General features: G+C 32.0%; 2 protein-coding genes across 2 annotated transcripts; one reads left to right on the top strand and one right to left on the bottom strand.

Moving 5' to 3' along the window:
- The first annotated feature begins 723 nt into the window (after positions 1–723).
- On the top strand, positions 724–4,514 carry LOC123198302 (3,9-dihydroxypterocarpan 6A-monooxygenase-like). The gene is made up of 2 exons (XM_044612990.1): positions 724–1,675; positions 3,778–4,514. Exons 1-2 carry the CDS (start codon positions 755–757, stop codon positions 4,417–4,419), a joined length of 1,563 nt encoding a protein of 520 aa, XP_044468925.1. The 5' UTR covers positions 724–754; the 3' UTR covers positions 4,420–4,514.
- A 7,819-nt stretch (positions 4,515–12,333) lies between these two features.
- On the bottom strand, positions 12,334–14,749 carry LOC123197180 (cytochrome P450 93A2-like). Its single transcript, XM_044611345.1, has 2 exons — positions 13,823–14,749; positions 12,334–12,963 (listed from the first exon to the last, which is right to left on the bottom strand). Exons 1-2 carry the CDS (start codon positions 14,747–14,749, stop codon positions 12,334–12,336), a joined length of 1,557 nt encoding a protein of 518 aa, XP_044467280.1.
- Positions 14,750–21,981: the final 7,232 nt, after the last annotated feature.

Genomic DNA, 21,981 nt, shown 5'->3' with positions numbered 1-21,981 from the left:
ATATGGGTTGACATGACCCACTTTCTTGGGCAAGAAATAGCTTTGGTATGTTAGGGGCTCACGAGAAGATCTATAAGTTAATCTGATATGCTTAAAAATTTAAAATAATAAAATAATTAATAAATTAAAATTTTAAAAGTAATATTTCGAAAAACCTGTGTCGTGGGTCGTGCCCTAAGCTTTCATATTTGATGGGTTGAAATTAATTGCATTTTTATAGGTCTTTGTATGGTATAACCCATGAAACATTAGACCTTACCAGTTTTAGCTTAACCCACAGCTGGCTCTGGGTAGTGATGGAGATAGGGTAATCATAAGATTGTCAATGCTCAAAAAATCATTAACAACATCATATAAAAAATTAAATTAATAAAATTTTATATAAAAAGATGAAAAAAATTAATTTTTCTCACTTGTTACCCTAACAAAATTTGAAAAGAGATTAAAAGGTTTTACGCAAAATAACTTTTTTATTTTAAGAGAATGACGGTGGATAAATAAAATGTTCAAACTTGAGAGTGAGAATTATGGTTCTGGTGGGAAATTGCATTTTGTCATATCTCTTATTTGACTACGGTTGGCAGGTTCTACCAGCCGAACAAATCACTTAACCATAAACCAAAAATAATAGTGATGGCCACGGATGATTACGTTTGCATAAACGTATTCACCATTTCCAAAAATTCTATATAATCACGCTTCTCACAATTCACAATCCAGTCCAGTCAATCAATCATCTCTTGGAAAAATTTCAATGGCGATCACATATGCTACTGATTTGCTTTACTACTTAATGTTCTTGATTTGGCTCATCACCGCCCTGCTAATTCACTATTTCATCAAAACCTTCTCAAAACCTGAAACTGAAATCTCTCCTCCGCCCAGCCCACCTGCACTGCCCTTCATCGGCCATCTTCACTTGGTCGGCAAGGTGCTCCCAAAATCATTCCAAACCCTAGCTTCCTGCTATGGCCCTCTGATGCAAATTCGTATGGGTGCTTCTCAATGTGTTGTTGTATCAAACGCTGCTGTAGCCGAAGAAATTATGAAAACCCAAGAGCTCAACTTTTCCTCTAGGCCTGAGTTTGGCGCCTCAGAGTACTTCATTTATAGAGGATCAAGATTTATTCTTTCTGAGTACGGTGACTACTGGCGGTTCATGAAGAAACTCAGCATGACGAGGCTCTTATCCGTCCCTCAGCTTAATAAGTTCATTTCGGTGCGCGATGAGGAGAAGGTGAAGCTTGTGCAGTCGGTGATGAAGTGTTACAAAGAAGGAAAGCCGTGTGATTTGAGTAGCGAATTCACAACTTTGACAAATAACACTATTTGTCAGATGGCAATGAGCACACGTTGCTCTGGCAGTGACAACGATGCTGCGGAGATTAAGGGGCTTGTAAATACTCTTTTTGTGCTCGCAGGAAAGTTACAAATAGGAGACGTTTTGGGGCCTTTGAAAGTTCTTGATTTCTCTGGGAATGGGAAGAAGCTTATGTCTGCTTTGCTCAAGTACGATGGCATTGTGGAGAGGATCATGAAAGAACATGAAGAAAGAGCGAAGATGGATTTTGGTGCTGATCAAAGGATGGATTTGATGGATATCTTGTTGGAAATATATAGAGACCCAAACGCTGAAATGAAGCTAACTCGAAAGGATATCAAATCTTTCTTGCTTGTAAGTTTTTCGATTGGATTTTTCAATCTTCTCTACAACAATTTTGAAAACTACTATTATGGTTGTTGAATTGATCATCTGAAATGATAATTAGAAATTTTTTAATCAAACTGACATATAAAATTTGAAATTTATATGATTAATACCGTTTTATCTTATCAAATGGATTCTCACGGTAGCTTGAATACTTTATCATAATACCCCTTTAGTTTAACCCCTTTATGGGGCGTTTGATTTGGGTAATATTTTATTACCAAAGTAGAAAGATTACCTTGAAGATAGATTACTTAAAAGATTACTGGGTATAAATGATAACTATGTTTGATAAAAGGCCAAACGACTATTTCCCACCCAAGGTTTGATGTTTTCTCAAAAGTCCCCTCTTTAACTATGAAAACACCAAATACCCACCCATGGCCGGTTAGATTTAACCAAACCCTAACGGTGGTAGGGGTAAAATCATCATTTTTGCTATAATATTAAAAATAAACTAAAATAGAATCTAATTTTTCCCCCCTAAACTTTAAAAACTAAAATTTTCCCCCAACCTAAGTTTTAAAAAATGGCAGTTTCACCCTAGGGTTTGGTTTTGAAATCTCCGACGACCGTTTCGGCTCCATTGCCGACGACCTCTCCCTCTCGAAGCAGCCTCTCCTTCCGACGAATGCTTTCCTCCCATTTGGAGGCTCGATCGGCGTCGAAAACACCTTGAGAGACGAAACGACTTCGTCTTCCCCGATGAAGTTCTTCGTCTCCCAAGGCGTTTTCGACGCCGATCGAGCCTCCAAATGGGAGGAAAGCATTCGTCGGAAGGAGAGGCTGCTTCGAGAGGGAGAGGCCGTCGACAATGGAGCCGAAACGGTCGTCGGAGATTTCAAAACCAAACCCTAGGGTGAAACTGCCATTTTTTAAAACTTAGGCTGAGGGAAAATTTTTAGTTTTTAAAGTTTAGGGGGGCAAAAAGAGATAAAATTTTCAGGTGTTAGGGTTTGGTTAAATCTAACCGGCCATGAGTGGGTATTTGGTGTTTCCATAGTTAAAGGGGGGACTTTTGAGAAAACATCAAACCTTGGGTGGGAAATAGTCATTTGGCCTTGATAAAATTTGATAGGTATAAATAATTATTGTGTTTGGTTAAAAGTAATAAAAGATTACTAGTAAATTATTTTACTTAAATGCCCTTAAATATAATTATTTTTATACATTTTTTATATTATTTGTTATATTAATTAAAAATAAATTTATTTTTATCTAAAAAAATTAATACATAATAATATAATTATAATAAACTCAAGATCACCTCAATAATCTTTAAATACCTAAGGTAAATGTGGTAATCAGATTACCACCTATATTACCTGCCACGTCAACATTGGTAATAGAAGATTACTATAATATTTTATTACTGACAAACCAAACAAGAGAATAAAAGATAGATTACCAAGGTAATCTTAAAATCTCTCAACCAAACGCCCCCTTACAGTATAGTTAAGATTTATATTACACTATTAGCCCTATTGAAATATCCTTTTAAAGCATGCATTCATCTTTTCTATATAGAGTAATACTATATATATAAACTTATTTATACAAATTTAGGTGATGATATTTAATTAAGTGATTTTGAAGTTAGAAAAAACAATTACATGACTCAATCACAAACTGTTATTTCAATTTGTATAAAATAAGTTTATATAATTTATTTATATACATAGTTTTATTAATTAATTTAAGGATAATATCTTAAAATTTACCTTTTTTATAAAAAAGAATTTAAAAATTTTCTTATAAAATCAAAGTTACTATTTTACTCTTTAACTCTAATGGTACAATACGTGATATAATTTTAGATTTTAAGAGTTTATTTATTAATTAGTGTCTAATCGGTGTCCAAATAATAATTTTAAATATTTTAAGGATAATGTAAATATTCTCCCAAATGATTTTAAAAGTCTAAACAAATTACAGAGTACTTATGAAGTTTAAATTATTAGACGAGACAAAATCATTCTACAGGAATCTTTAGCAATCTCATAAAGAAGCATATAATAAACTACTTATTATATTGTATATTGTTCACTGATTGTAACTTCTTTAACCAGGACATATTCATGGCGGGGACAGACACCTCATCAACAGCCATGCAATGGGCCATGGGAGAACTGATAAACCATCCAAAAGCCTTCAGAAAACTGAGAGAGGAGATCAATGCAGTCGTGGGAACAAACAGGCTGGTAAAAGAATCAGACATCCCAAATTTACCCTACCTCCGAGCGGTCATAAGGGAGACACTGAGACTTCACCCTTCAGCGCCATTAATAATCAGGGAGTGCGCTGAAGATTGCACCGTCAATGGCTACACTGTGAAGTCCAAGAGTCGAGTGCTGATTAATGTATATGCCATAATGAGGGACCCTGATTCGTGGACTAGTCCCGATGAATTTATCCCAGAGAGGTTTTTGGAGAGCTCTGAAGAGAAAATTGGTGAGCATCCAATGGAATTTAAGGGTCAGAATTTTCGTTACCTTCCATTTGGAAGTGGGCGAAGAGTTTGTGTGGGTGCATCATTAGCCATGTTGGTGATAAATACAGCCGTTGGATCGTTGGTCCAATGTTTTGATTGGAAACTTGAGGATGGGGAGAAGGTTGATTTGAGCCAAGGGCCAGGGTTTTCTTTAGAAATGGCAAAACCACTGGTGTGTTATCCTATTAAGCATGCAGATGTTTTGGAGTCATTAGTATGAATATGAAGATAATTAAGTGGTTTATTATTTTTTTGGGATTGCCAATCGTTTAAAATGTGTTTAAGCAAAGTCATTTAAGTTTTTATTCGTCATTATGTTGAAGTGGCTCCTTCTATCTTTGGGTAGCAATCAAAATTGTTTGTTTCGGTTTGTTGTAATTATATGAACTTGTATGTTATAATAACATTTGGTGTGCAAGGGAGACCAGATCTCCTGACGAAGCTTTTCTTCTTTCTAGGCCAGATCTCGGCCGACTGTCGCTCCAGAGGAGGCAAGGGAGACCGTCGGAGCATGGTGGTGCCTCTGGAAAGCGTCGTCGTCGGCGATGGAGCCAGATTCGGTGTCGGAGATTGCCTAGGGGGGGGAATGCTATTTTTCAAAACTTGGCCTAGGGGGAAATGGTTTGTTTTTAGAGGTTAGGGGGCGAAAAAGAGAAAATATTTTTAGGGGTTAGAGTTCCGTTAATTTTAACTGCTTATGAGTGGGTATTTGGTATTATCAAAGATAAAAGATGGAAACTTGAGATTGCAGCATACCTTGGGTGGGAAATAGTCCTTTGGCCTTTTTTTAATCTTCAAACTATATGAAAAACATAAAATTTAAAATTTATAGGCATAATAATTTGATGTTTAATTTTTTTTTTTTTTGTGCATATAGTTATGACTTACAAGATAGTAGTTGAAAGATGTTGATTGTGTTCTATTGGTGGTTGTCAGATTTATTAATGTGTCTTTGATGTTCAAGATATCTAATAGAACGACTACTTCCCACATAAACTATGCCAATATGATAAGTTCCTAGCTTTGAAATAAAAAGTAATGACATTTTCCTATATTTAATTAAGCACTGTTAGAAAAATTAGTTAATTTTTTGGATAAACACACTGAAAAGACAAAAATAAGCTTCATAAATTTTAATTTCATTAAAGATAAATAGCATTTTACCTCTAAAACTTTATTAATTATATTTTACCCTTGTTTTATGAAAAATACAAATTGTCGATGACAATTGGAATGGTACTAGATAAGCGTGATTTTAACTGAATCGCTTTGATTTCAATCAAACTTACACTATAATATTGTGATTTAATTACAATCACACTATTTTGGTGTGAATCTAACCAAAATCGTATTGATATGGTTAGAATTCAATGAAATTGTACTATTTTGATATGATTTTGATGTAAAACATGTATATGGTCTCTATCTAAACATATATATACTGAGTATGCAAGATAGAAACCAAAATTAAATTTGTGGAATATTAATCACTAACCTCCGACCATTGTTTGACAATTTGATGTAGTATAATCCTCTGGAAATTGCTTGCAAACTTTTGTCTTCCAGGTGATCTCTTTTTCTCATAGAATGGTGTATGTATTTTTAACGAAAAAGCTCATCTAGAGACCCTTTTTTGCGACCTTAGATAAGCATTCTACCATCAAGAATGCGACCTTAGATAAGCATTTTACCATCAAGAATGCAACGCAAACGTGTGGAGTTATGACATGAGAGTTACAAACCATAATGCATGGGAAGTTACTGCATGAAGTAGTTACGTGAAAACGAAAACGAAACTGACATTCTCCCACTTGGTCTATAACCCATGAATCCACATACTGAAATAAAGAAATAAAATACACGAATTATGATGATAAGTCCTTGAAATTATCGATCCGTTTATATATAAGCATATATTCTTTGGTCCCTTGAAGGTATTGCATCACTTTCTTTACAGCTCTCTAGTGGTCTATACGTGGGTTACTCTGATATCTTCCTAACATCCCAACAACAAATGCAATGTTAGGTCTTTTGCAAACCTGAGCATACATAAGACTTCTAACAGCTGAAGCATAGGGAATGTTCTGCATTTGTTCCTTTTCAAGTTCATTTTTAGGGCATTGGTTCAAATTGAACTTATCACCCTTCACAATTGGTGCTATACTTGGTGAACAATCTTTCATCCGAAATCTCTCTAAAACTTTGTTGATATAGATTTCTTGAGATAGGCTTAGTATGCTTTGAGGTCTGTTCCTATGAATCTTAATGCCAATGACATAAGACGCCTCACCCATATCTTTCATATCAAAGTTTTTAGTGAGAAATTGTTTCACTTCATAAAACAATCCTTTATCATTGGTTGCAAGTAATATATCATCCACATATAAAACAAGGAAATAAATTTTACTCCCATTGACCTTCTGGTATATACATTGATCCATGATATTCTCTTTAAAATCGAATGAAGAGATAACCTCATGGAATTTCAAATACCATTGACATGATGCTTGTTTCAATCCATATATGGACTTCTTAAGCTTGCACACCAAATGCTCACCATCACTAGAGGAGAATCCTTCAGGTTGTTTCAGATATACCTCTTCCTCTAAATCTCCATTGAGGAATGCCGTTTTCACATTCATTTGATGCAGTTCCAAGTCAAAATGGGCTACTAATGCCATTATAATACGAAAATAATCTTTCTTAGATACAGGTCTCTGTGTAATCGATTCTCTCCTTTTAAGTGAAACCCTTAGCAATGAGTCTTGTTTTATATCTCTCGATGTTACTTAATGAGTTTTTCTTTGTTTTAAAGACCTATTTACACCCAATGGCCTTTGCCCCATTAGGTAACTTGACAAGATCCCAGACTCCATTACTCTTCATAGATTCCATCTCATCTTTCATAGTATTGTATCACAAAATAGATTTATTGCAATCCATTACTTGTGAAAACGTAACAGGATCATCTTCGACTCCTAAATTATGGTCAATTTCTTGTAAATATACTATATAATCACTAGAAATAGCTGATTTCTTCATTCTTATTGATCTTCTTAATGTTGTAACACTATCCTCTTGTGGAGTAGAGTGTACAACTGGTGGTTCAACAGTATCTGAAGGATGCTGAACAGTTTGATCTATTAGAGTATTATCAGCAACTTATGGAACTTCATTAATTGGTTGTTCAACATCCATTTGAACTTGAGAGGTGTTGTAAATAACAACCAATTTATTACTCGAAATGAGTGGTTGAGTATCTGAATGATCTTTTTTAAAAACTAAATCCTGAGATTGATTGCTCCCACTGATTAAGTCATTCTCAAGAAATTTTACATTTCGAGATTCCATTATTCTAGTGCTATGTGATAGACAATAAAATCTATAACCTTTAGACTTTTCAGCATATCTAATGAAATAACTACTTATAGTCCTTGGGTCTAATTTCTTCTTATGTGGATTATAAACTCTTACTTTAGACGGGCATCCCCAAACATGTATATGTCACAAACTCGGTTTCCAAACTTTAAATAACTCAAATGGTGTTTTAGAAATAGCTTTGGTTGGAACTCGGTTCAATATATATATTGTCGTTTTAAGAGCTTCTACTCACAGTGATTTAGGAAGTTTGGAGCTACTAAGCATACTCCGCACCATGTCCAATAAAGTTAGGTTTCTTCTTTCTACTACACCATTTTGGTCCGGAGAACCAGACATAGTGTATTGGGCAACAATTCCATTTTCTTCAAGAAACCTTGCAAATAGACTAGGCGCTTGTCCATTATGAGTGTATTTATCATAATATTCTCCACCTCTATCTGATCTCACGATTTTAATTTGTTTTCCAGATTGTTTCTCTACTTCTGCCTTGAAAACCTTAAAGACATCTAATGCTTCATTCTTATTATGGAGCATATAGAGATACATGTAGTGTGAACAATCATCAATAAATGAGATAAAATATTTTTAACCATAAGCGTCTATATCAGGACAACAAATATCTGTATGTATGATTTCTAATATGTTTGAACTCCTCTTGACACATTTCTTTGACTTGTTGGTTTGTTTTCCCTTTATACAATCCACATAAGTATCAAAGTCAGTAAAATCTAGAGTATTTAGTACCCCATCATTCATTAACCGTTTAATTCTTTCTATGGAGATATGTCCCAATCTCCGATGCCACAATATAGAGGAATTTTCATTCATAACACTCCTTTTAATACCAATATTACCTTGAACATGCATCAAATTAAATGAAACATTGTTTTGTAAATGAATTCAAAAGAAACCATCAGACAATGTATCATTTCCTACAACTGCAGATTTATAAATCAAACTAAATGCAGTTTTATTAAATGTAAAGGAAAATCCAAAGGGTACAAGTCTTGAAACAGAAATCAAGTTTATAGAGAAACTTGGAATATAAAAGGTTAGTTCTAAATAAAAAAAAAAACTAGAATCTACAACTAATCTGCACGTTCCGACCGCTTCCACATGTGAACACATCTTATTTCTTGAATAGATGCTTTGTTCATTGGCCATCGACTTCCTTTGGTTTAGAAAGCCCTACAAGGTATTTGAAATATGGATTGTAGAACCAGAATCAATCCACCAAGTGTTATGACAAACATCAACCATATTAGATTCATAACATACAAGTGAGATTGAATTACCTTTCTTTTCAAGCCAAGTTTTAAACTTAATGCAATCCTTCTTCACATGTCCTTTCTTTTTACAGAAAAAACATTTGGATTCCTTCTTAAATTCGGGCTGATTGAATATTTTATCCTTTCCCTTATACTTAGCTTGGTTCTTCTTCTTCTTCCCTTGTGTAACCATATGTGTACTTTCATTCATTTCAATCAACAACCTTCCTTCCTCTTGAACACACATGGTCAGAAGTTCATTGATTGACCATTTTTCCTTATGTGTGTTATAAGAGATTTTGAAAGGTTCGTATTGTTGTGGAAGAGAATTTAGAATGAAATGCATCAGGAAAGATTCAGACATCTCAATCTCAAGAGCCTTAAGTTGAGCCGTAATATCCTTCATTTGCATGATGTGCTCACGCACACTTTTAACACTAGTGAGCTTCATTGATGTAAACTTTGTTATTAGAGTGCTGACAAGTGTTTTATCTGAAGACTCAAACTGTTCATTAATAGTCTTCAGTAATTGTCTAACATTATTACACTCAGGGATTGAACCACGAATACTAGTAGATATACGTGTCCTGATGAATATCATACTTAAGCGATTAGATTGCTCCCAATGCTCATACAGGGCAATTTCATTTTGAGTGCTAGTTTTTGTAGCTGTAGGTGGTTCATCCTTCCTAATAGCATAATCAATATCCATACACCCTAATTGGAGAAGAATTATCTCCTTCCAAATTTTATAATTGTCACCACTTAAAATAAGAACATCACATACATTATTAAAGAAATTCACAAGTTGAATAACTGCAAATAAATATTAATATACACGCTTAAGTCACTAAATTTAAAGCTATTAAAATTAATATCATGTTCTACCAATGTATGAACATGCTTTAAATATATAAACCATATAACATAAAAACTGTCTGTGGGCTAAGTTTTTAATTTAAATAGGTTTATATATAAATATTAACCGTATGATGAAACTATCAAATTATATTCCTTTTCTTAATTCTTGAGGGTAGATTAAGAAAAATAATTTGTTATTTCATCCTAATTAATCACATAAATATAATAAAAATTCCTGTGGGATAAGATTTATCATATTTATATTGATTAATTACAACTGATGTCATATAACTAAATGTGACCTCAGGATACTTAATGTATAACTCTAATATAATCAAAGATGTTGTGACTACTCTATGATCAATCAAAATTAGACTAATCACATGACATCTAATTTTATGCATATGATCCTTAAGAAATTATTTAAAGTATAATTTCATTTAAACTAAAATTATACATAAAATTAACTATATATATAAACACTAAAAATTGGATAAATGAAACTTAAATTATCCAATTAAAAAAAATAATAATTATTTTGGCAATCACATATTATAAAAATATATTTTATTAAGGCCAAAATGTATAATATATTCAAACTGAACCCTAACAGCTTTTATTTTTCATGGCAGAGGATGGTAACGGGTTATAACAAACTAAAATTTTATGAAAACTAAAACTAAAACATATAAGAATGTATGATGTCTCGAATTCCCAACAAAATTGAAATTGGCTGGGCGGCAAGTATTTCACTCAGAACCTTGTGCCTTACAAAATTGAAATTGAAACGCGAGATTGAAATAATTTTTACATTTTAATAAAGTAGATGAACGACATGTCATCTGGTGGAAATGAATGCAAATGTCATGTCGGCTGATAGTGCATCACAAAAGAGACATAAGTGATGGGTATGACATGTCGTCTGTAGAAACCAAAAGCAAATGACATGTCATCTGAAGATCGTCCCTGACCTCTAGCCAGCTCAAGATTCGGGTCGATAGACCTGGTTTTAGACCCATATTCATTTTGCACTCTAAACCAGCCTATAAAACTCTGATTTTGACGTTCCATATATTAAAATTCTTAGTTTTTGATATAGAATTCATTTAAATAAAAATTTTAAACAAAAAATGCTAACAACCAACTTTCTCTTTCTAAAGAAATTCGGGATAACATAAAATTTTGCATGTTTAACACATCAAAGCAAGACAGAGGTATAAAATAGCTCTGATACCAAATGTAAAACATGTATATGGTCTCTATCTAAACATATATATACTGAGTATGCAAGATAGAAACCAAAATCAAATTTGCGGAATATTAATCACTAACCTCCGACCATTGTTTGACGATTTGATGCAGTATAATCCTCTGGAAATTGCTTGCAAACTTTTGTCTTCCAGGTGATCTCTTTTCCTTATAGAATGGTGTATATATTTCTAACGAAAAAGCTCACCCAGGGACCCTTTTTTGCGACCTTAAATAAGCATTCTACCATCAAGAATACAACGCAAACGTGTGGAGTTATGTCATGGGAGTTACAGACCATAATGCATGGGAAGTTACTGCACGAAGCAGTTACGTGGAAACGAAAACGAAATTGACATTTGATATAATCGCATTAGAATAGTATAATTTTGATATTATTGCACCATTTTAATGTGATTTTGATGTGATTCTAACTTTTATTTCAATTGTAATTGGTGGTTTGAGTTAGTGTTAGAGTTTTGATATTTTTCAATTGAAGATAATAGTCTAAGATATAAATTTAAAAAGTAGCGGGAGAAAATGTAATTTACTTATATTTTAATGGTGTAACTGTATTAATCCTATAGTAATTTTATTTTATAAAATGACAAAATTATCTTTTAACAATTAAACCTAACGTTTTATTTTTTACCAAAGGTAGAAAAATATCAGTTTCAACTTTGTTGGAACTTCTCGTTTTTGCATGATTAGTGTGAAAAAATTCATTCTCTTGTATCTAAATACATTGGTAGGCCTAGTGTCACTAATTATTATTAGGTCATAGTTTAACAATAATTAAATTTAAAGTTTTATTATTGATTTATAATACCAACTCAAAATTGGGTCACACTTGAATTTGACATTGCTTTGCAAGAAATTTAAAAACACCAAAATGAACTTAGTACATTACTCGATTTAATAAAAACGTTACGGAATCAACAATTCAGCAAGTGCCCATATGCATTTAAATAATAATTAGTCTTGTTGATTAAGTCAAAAAAGGTGGGGATTTGGAGCTGTAGATCAGTCCGATGAAGTCTCCCTAGATGAGAAATTATAAGAAAAGGCAAATTTTCATGACATGTACTAATTGCAAACAATGATTATAACTCAAATTCCTACTTCTAAATCACCTTTCATAGAAGCTTAAAAGCCTTATTTCTCAATATCACGTGGAGAATGAGTATATCATACAATAAAATTATTTAGATATGTTTTTGAGTATATAATTGAGTATACAGATATATCTCATAATATGATTTAATAATTTTGAATTTATGATAAAGTAACACTCAGTTATATGATAATATATTTTTTATATATACAATTATATACCCAAAAGTATATGTATAACACTCTTACATCATATGGTATGATTATTTGAAGGGATTAAAACGTGCAATAGGGTAAACAATAAGAGGATCTGCCATTGCTCCTGAAAATCCAGACCCAACAGTAATATCAATCTTTTCACCGCCCTTCACTTTCCAGTCCAAGCACTGAACTAGGGCTCCAATCGTCGCATGCATCACTGAATGAGCATATGCAGCACCTGCACATCCTCTTCTTCCACCACCATATGGAAGGTATCGAAAATCCTGACCCTTCATTTCCATTTCATCGTGCTCGTCGATGTTGTTCTCACTCAGAAATCTCTCCGGTATATATTCATCTGGATCATGCCACGAATCCGGGTCCCGCATGATGGCATATAAACTTATTAGGGTTTTGGTCTTGGCCTTTACATCGAACCCTTTGATCTTGCAATCAGCGATGCATTCTCTGAACATAATGGGTCCCGGAGGGTGAAGTCTCAAGGATTCTTTAACGATTGCTTGCAAATAAGGGAGCTTTTGAACGTCTGATTCTTTGACTAGTCTGCTCAAACCCACTAGTGATTCGATTTCCTTTCTCAGCTTCTTGAATACCACAGGACGGTTGATGAGCTCTGCCATGGTCCATTGTATGGCAGCTGATGTGGTATCCACACTCGCCATAAATATTTCCTATCATGCAAGTCAATTTAAAGAGATTTAGAAATATTGCTTAGAAGAAGTGGATTAACACTATAACAAAATTTTATTTTTAGACAAAGACTTATTACACTTGGCAGTTTGTGTCATCAATGGTCTTCATATAGTGTAAATTTATGTTTTGAGTTAGAGACATTTAACTCTATCCCAATTTAAATCAGAATTGTATCAAAATTTTTAAACTAAACCCAATCCTTTAATTTTTGAGTTAATCTAACACAATTTAAATTGACTGAAATCATTTGTTGTTTTTATTATTCTAAATGTTTTTAATGTTTTAATTTCTTATCAGAGTATCTCAATTTTCTATTAATAAAATATACAATGTAACATTTTTTTTTTTAATTTTCAAATGGTCTAAAAATTTATATGTTAAAATTTTTAAAACACATCATTAATCTTACTAACCAAATTTTATTCTCATTATGAATAATAAAGTAAATAATTTAAATAAAAATCAAGAATAATATGAGTAATATCAACTATATAAATGTACAACTATATGCAATCTACAAGGATTTCAATTGCTATTGATACTAGTCATTCAACATCTATTTAATTTATTTCTAACATATTTTATTAAAGTAATATTTCTTTAAATATTTGATTCAATTCAAGTTATTTTTATGTTAATCTTAACATCATTTGATTGATTTTTGAGTCGTACTAAGTTGACCCAAAATAATTTTTGTGTAAAAAGACACAACCTTAATCTGATTTCTTTTTTGTGTCGTGTTATGTTAGATTTACAGATCGTATTAAAAATTATAAACTGTAATTGAGTCAAGATAGTAGGCATGTAAATTTAAAATACCAGCAATTAAGCACTCACCATGAAGAAATACTTTACATTATTTCTCGTTAACTTCACTTCAGCATTCGTGTCTCTGTAAGTCTCCAACAATATATCCATCAGATCTCTATCTTCACTATTTTCTTTACCGTTCTTTAGATTGTCTTCATAGTTCTTCATTATCTCTTCCAAAAGTGCGTCATATCGGCAAATTGCTTCTCTAAGCTTTTTCCCATTCCCAAAGAGATCGATATTTTTGAGAAAACCAAACACTTCATTTGCACCAAACTTGCCAGCAAGCTCCATAATCTCCAGAATCAACATCCTCATCCTTTTAGCTTCGTCACCATTTTCCGAGAATCTCTTGCTCATTGTCATTCTGAATGTCAAATTGTTCATCAGGTCGGCTACCTCAACCCCCAAATTGCAAGGCTTCCCTTCGTCATAACACTTCATTAATGATTTCATCAACTTTTCCAATTCTTGCTCTCGCAAATGATTGAATCGATCAAGCTGGGCTCCGGCAAAAAGTTTGGTCGCGCAAAGTTTCTTGATAAACCGCCAATAAGGGCCATAAGGGGCAGTAATAAAACCACAGCCTTTATATATATTGTATTGGCAAGGACCAGACTCATACTTGTTGGAAAAATTAATGTCATGGGTTTTCAAGATTTCTTTCGCTACACTGGCATTTGAGACTACGACATGTGTGGTTGAGGCTATACTTATTTGCATGAGGGGGCCATAACGGCGAGATAGTGTTTGGAGGGACTTTGGCAATTGGGTGCTTATTAGATGAAGGTGACCGATGATGGGTAAAGATGGTGGACTTGGAGGAAAACGGATGGTGGGTTGAGGGTTTGTGAATGCTTTGATGAGCGAACGCACAATGAGTAATGAAATTATCGAAATCGGAATAAAAAACGAAATGCAATTGAAGAACATGACGTTAAAACTTGAGGCCATTTGAACGGGTATTATGGCAAATCTAAATGTGGGTTTTAAAGAAATTTTGTGAATTATTTGTACGTCTATGAATTAAAATGAATTGACCATCGTTATCCCATATTGTAAGATAGATGTCACATGGACGATGGATAATTTAGTATTGACCAGCTACGTTCCCAAGGACATGATGCATGAAGATGCCGTAATAACAAGCACAAATTGGATATGATTATTGGATTACGTACAATGGTTCTGAGAAAAAAAAATTAGTGAAGAGCTTGAGTTCCGGGCAAATTAGGGATAAATTCACGTTAGTGTTGATAACTGGGTGAATAGTTTTCTTGATTAAATAGCATGTTTAGGAACTGGAGCTGCGCGTAAATTAAAGTTGAATTGCTGCAAACGAAGTTATTCAATAAAAAATAATATTATATTTTTTTAATATATAATTGAATATAAAGATGATTTTAAATTAATGATAAAGATAACACCTAATCTTATTTATATTTAATTATATACTAAAATGGTGTACATATAATAAAAGTCTCCATTAATTTATCAATATTAGATTACACCAGTTATATTTGAGTATATACCATTCATTGACTTGGAATCTTAAATAATTGAATTTATCAATGTATGCAAAGTTTGTAAACAAAATTATATATATAGAGTAATTTATTGTTACAATATTGCCTTCTTAATCATTTAAGTCATAGTACTTTAGATATTAGACTTTATATGCAAAAATTATTAGTGCAAATGAGGTTTTGATTCCTAATTCCAGTAAATAAATAAATTAAGTTAAAAATATAAATGGAAATAAAAGAGGACAAACAAAAAAAATATTGTCTTTCGTTTGTTTATATTATTTGAGAAATATTATGTGTACTTATTTTGGATACACAATTATGTATATATTTATATGTGTCATCATATGATTGAGTGTGATTTCATCTTTAATTCAAAAACACCTAATCGTGTGATGATACATATAAATGTGTATATATTTGTATATCCAAAATACGTACATATAGTTTTAGTAATATTATTTATTCTTTATATTTTCGCCAAACTTCTTAAGGTCTACTTTCATTAACGAAAATTTCTCTTCAACACCTGGGAATTGCACGGGTGTTTTAAGGGATGTGCAATTTATCTTCAAAAAGAGTTTAAGATCCTTTATCTGTTTCCCTCACGATACAGTATTAACTTATACATGCATATAAAGTACTTGCTAGTGATCAATACGTATAATTTTTAGTGTATTTATGGGTATTAATATAAATTCTATAGTCAGAAGATACGATTCTATAGAGTGGGTAAAATGTAAATATATATACTAAACATATAGTCCTAACAGTCTGAGTTAGGTAAGATGTTGAAGAAAATAAAACTGGGTAACATTGCAGATGGAAGTTCAATATTTCTGCTTTTTGTGTCAATTAACGGTTATGGAGACTTTATAACCTGTTTTGCAGTTTCGACTTCGATTTAATCAAATGTACGAGAACTTGAAAAAGCAATCAATTACACTTGTGACTTTGATATATTTCTTAGAGACAAGTTAACTCTAAGGGATCGTTTGATTCCAGTTTTTTAAGATTACCTTGATAATCTATCTTTTATTCTATTGTTTGATTTGTTAATAATAAAATATTACAATAATATTCTATTATCAATGCTGACGTGACAAGTAATATAGGTAGTAATCTGATTACTACTTTCACCTTAGGTATTTAAAAATTACCAAGGTAATATTGATTTTATTATAATTATATTATTATTTTTAATTTTTTAAGACAAAAACAAATTTATTTTTAATTAATATGACAAATAATGTAAAAAAATATTTATATTCAAGGACATTTAAGTAAAATAATTTACTAGTAATATTTTATTACCTTTAACCAAACACAATAATTATTTATACCTACCAAATTTTATCAAACATAGTAATTATTGATACCCAGTAATTTTTTAAATAATTTATCTTCAAGGTAATCTTTATATTTTAATAATAAAATATTACCCAAACCAAACATCTTCTAAATGTATGTAAAAGACATTTCATCAAAAATAACAAAAGAGAGAATTAACAATTTTAATTGGTATCACGATCTCCAAAATATGTTTTTCCCATCTCTTACAATAATAGGATCACACTCTCTCTATATCTTGTATCTTCATGTGATAACAATCATTTTTTATCTTTTCTAGAGCACTCAATTATCTAGCTTCATAGAAACATAAATGGATTAAATGTCTAGATATATTGTATTAAGACTTAATTTATCCAATTGTATAATTATACATTTAATCATACCTCTTGTCCAATAAATTCATAATTGTATATAGGTAAAGAGAGGGTATTTTGTAATTAACGTTGTTACTCTACTAAATTCATACTAGAGAATATAATAATACAACAGTAGATATAAACATTTAAATAATATAACAAACAACTTTATAAACACCATAATTTTATTATATATGGCAATTTGGTCTACATCACGTTAGTGTATTTTTTGTATAAACAATTTGACATTAGAAGGATAACCTTTGAAAAGCTCTTCATAATTTTGGTAATAACTTCATTTCCATGAATCCTCAAAAAGACTTTGTTTTTTTTTTTTGGCTCCTCATGGAAGAAGGTCAAAGAAAGCTTTGACTGATCAAGCTACTTAATTCAATTCAAGTGTCTCTCACATAGGATGACTTGATCTATTTGTTAAGAGTCAACTTCCCTAATAGTTGGAGCATAGTCAAAAGCACTTGATGCTGAGCCATGATTGAATAATTGAATAATGAAATAAGCGGATGACCAATGTCATCACCACCTTGATCAAATGGAGGGATAATACTATCCCAAAAACACCATTAAGGATCTAAGTTCCCTCTTAACCTACAGTGGTCATGAGATCTCAAGTAGGGATGGCAATGGGGAGGGGCGAGGAGGGGATCTCAATCCCCGTAGGGGATATCAATCCCCGTCCCGGACCCGTCTCCACTACGGGGATGAAAATGATTATCCGTCCCCTCCCCGCAAAGAAAAATCCCCTCCCCATCCCCTCCCCGTACTTGCAAAAAAAATATATTATTTTTACCTTGTAAATACAATATAAATATATTAAATAATAAAATTAAGCAAAATTAAAATTAATCTACTATTTCAAATATCATAAATATAATATATTAACTCTTTTAATGTGCACAACAAATACTAATAAAAATATATTAGTATTTTAAATAAATATATTAATATAAAAGGACGGGGATAGAGGCGGGGAGGGGAAGGGTCGGGGCGAGGAGGGAATACATGTATCCCCATCCCCGATTGTGAGGATTTTTTCATCCCCGTCCCCGTCCCCGTCCCTGTCCCCGTCCTCGTCTCTGTCCCCGTCCCCTTCCCCATTTCTATCGGGGAATCCCCTTCCCGTTAGGGTCAGGGAGGGTCGAGGCTCCTAAAATCGGGTCCAAATTGTCATCCCTAATCTCAAGCCTTTCACATGGTTACCACTTGTCTTTGTCTATAGAGACAACAATAGGATTCCTCTAGGCAAGAGTTCCAACATACAAATAGTAACTTACATAAAAGACTTAAAACTACCCATGACAAGGTCAATGTATGATGTGCAAAATATAACTTATGTCATGGCAACGTTAATCAATCACATGTAGAATGTAACTCACATCATGATGACATGAACCATTGATGTGCAACACATGCCTCACATTGTGACAATGTCAACCAATGGTATACAAACCATAACTCATATTGTGTCGGTTTCGACTTACGTCATGAATGTATTAAGTCACCTTATGAAGAGGCCAACCCCTAACATATAAAGGATAACCCATGTTAAGGGGATATCATCTACACCTTGCCACAAGACAATGCCTTTAGGACTAGTGTCTTTAAAAATTTGAATTGCCAAACTGACCAAGCAAATAGACCTATCTCATGCAACCACTTGAATGCTCGTAGGCCTTTCTAAAGAAGGTGGTTTAAAATCACTTAATGGGATCCCACTACAGGGCCGAAAACAAGCCCTTGATATACTGGTAGCCCAAAAGGATGAGCCATACATTAGAGTTAGGGAATCCTTATTCTCCCAATAGTATGCCATGCACCATTGTCCAATGGCTTCAAGGCACCATCAATAATCACATTTGATAGAATTAGTGATCCACAATATCATTTAGATGAAAGAGGAATCTTTTTGTCTTAAAATAAAATTGCATTAGAATTAGACATGAACAACATAAAACGCCCCTAAGATCAAAACATGATATGTCCCTAAGATCAAAATGTGATATTATACATAAAATTTTATGTTTGAAAGATTAATACCTATGTTTGGAGATCCCACCAAGTAGGAACCTCCCCTGAATTTGTTTTTAGCTTTCCTCATAATGTAATGAGGCTACCACTCATCCACACGAAGGTGCTACAATATTTAAATCAATGGAAAGGTGTTAGGAATGTCACACAAATGTTAGCTATGAATTAATTGAGTGTATTTGATGTGAGTGAAAAAACATGAAAGATGAATTTTTTCTTCAAATTGAGTGTATTATGATATGAGTGAAGAAACATGAGAGATGAATTTTTTCTTTACTCTTTTTGTGTGTTAAATGGCTAGATCAAGGGATTATGAGAATAAGTCCTAACTTATATGAGACTCTCGTAACCATAGATAACACTATTTACACTCCACACTCTTAACTTTTGAATTATTACATTTGGCTTTCAAACTTTTAGTTTCTCTTTGTTAGGCTCAATAATGTATTTTATATTTATTCCTAAATATCAAGTCACATTAATATAGATCCAAATTCACCATGTTCAGGTACACGCAAGGTGATTCATTCTATATGTGATAATCTTAAAAGTTATTAGTATTAGTTGATAACCCTTTCTTGTGTATGACTCATAGGTTTTCTATTAAGTTAACAATAAATAAAATCATAATTAATATACAATTAATCATCCCTTTTTTCACATACCAAAAGTGATCTCTAGTAAAACATCATAATGGATATTTCACATAATTTTATTTTAGTCTCATTCTATAGATAATGTCTAATGTTAAACTTATTTCTTTTCACAAATGACATGTCACTTCCTTGTTGTTTTGCATTTTGAGTCTCTTCAGCACATGCTCTATGTATGACTTTTGAGATAATGTATCTTCAAGATTCTTTATATCAAAAGTCTTGGACATAACCACACCATGAAGATAAATTTGCTTTAATTAATCTTTATATGCACATATTGGTCGAATTTGTTCTTTACAAAGTCATGTGACGTTACAATTTCATCAAATTGAGATGCCAATTTCAAGAAGTCTACTTCAAACCATATATAGATAGACTTATTCAGTTTACATACCAAATGCTTTTTTCCTTATGCTTTAGATAATTGCACCATATAGATTTCCTTACTAAGAATTTTGTTTATAGTGGCAGTTTTATATCTGTCTAATTAAACTCTAATATAAATGAGCTATCAATGTCATCATGCAGTTTTGTAAAATCTTCCACTTCATTATCAGTAAAAGACTTTATTTTTATTTTTCATGACATTAAATCACTTGTCAAATTAAGAACTCATGATAGCTTTGGAAAGAATCGTTGGATTCAACAATCTGACTAGGATCATGATCTCCATTACTAATATAAATATAATAATAATTTATGATAGCATATTGTTTCTCTAGTAGATCTTCTTATTAAAATTTCTACAATTACATCCATAATCTAATCTATTATAAGATCCATTATCGGTTCTTTAGTGGAAACATCCTTTACAATAACCTTAATTAAGTTCAATGGGACTTTGTAAACCCTATTAACTAACTCCTTCCTTTTGTTAATTCAATCACAACACCATCATATCCTAAAGATAAAGGAATAATCAAATGGATCAACTTCACCTTTCTTCAATGGTGGAAGAATATCACTTTCTACCATGTCAAGATCCTCAAAATTTACTATATTGGAGTTAGTCAATGTACCATCTTGATTGAGGCGATATATATTATATATTTTAGAATGTTTTGGATGACTAATGATGTAGCAACAAACCATTCTTGGATCTAGTCTTTTTTCATTAAGATTAGAGATCTTTACACTTGGAACATCCATAAACTCAAAATGTCTAAATTTTTTTTTTATGTCCAAAACTTAAAAGAAATCTTCAACATAGATTTACAACGAATTCTATTCTAAATATAACCTATCATATTTATTTCTTTACCCCATGGATACTCAATCATGTTTACTTTTTATCATAACTTTAAGCTACGATTGAGTTTTTCAACTACGTTATCCAAATTTGGAGTCTGAATATCTTGAAAATTTGACAAAATAACCATTTTACCTATGATGCTAACTTAATGTTTACATCATTTCCAAATTTAAATATGGACTCTGGCTTACTTAATATTCATATATTGACCAAATCCATGTAGCAAGAACTCTAATCCTTATTTGAGTCATAAGATTAACACTTCTTATTGTTGCCATTTTGCTTTTATAATTGGGCATTGTTATTCTTGACTTTTCCTTTTTCTACATCTCTTATTCAACAAAACATATGGAAATCAAAGTAAAACACTTTATATATGATTCTAAACCATTTAAGTAATCTTAATTTGACTAAAGCCTATCGGTGGGGTGTTATATTTTATAATAATCTTCTGTGTTTTTTAACTCAAACTTAATATTTATTATTCTTTGACCCTTTTAAGACTGTCATATCATTTTTGAGTCATACCACTCATTAAACGAGTAGCTCTAATATTGTAAGATGTATTATACTTGTGACTAACATTTGTGAAAAACTCTAACAATTTTGGTCTAAGGTTAACCTCCCTTGAGGAAATGGACAATGAATCTTTTCATAGAAAGAAATCTTAATCTATTCAATTCCTCCCACTAATTATAAAAATTCTTTTATACAATTGAACTTTCTTCTCTAGGCTTGTGTGGTGTATCAACTTACAAGGACAAACTTATATCCTCAATCCGTAATAAAAATTCAAAATTTTATCTCTAACTCTTAAAGTTAAAGTCAGTCAAAATTTCTATTTTGACATTATTATTATTGTTTACATAAATGAAGTTCATTAAATACAAAATGCAATAAAATTAAGTCATTAGCAATAAATAACTTCAAAACCTTATAAGTTATTATATATGAGCATTCATGGTGCATAATTATAAAAATTATAAACTCCCTTTTG

The sequence above is a fragment of the Mangifera indica genome, chromosome 15 (assembly GCF_011075055.1).
Source record: "Mangifera indica cultivar Alphonso chromosome 15, CATAS_Mindica_2.1, whole genome shotgun sequence".
Lineage (NCBI taxonomy): Eukaryota > Viridiplantae > Streptophyta > Magnoliopsida > Sapindales > Anacardiaceae > Mangifera > Mangifera indica.
The sequence above is the reverse complement of the archived record's forward strand: the minus strand, read 5'-3'. Positions and strand labels throughout refer to the sequence as shown.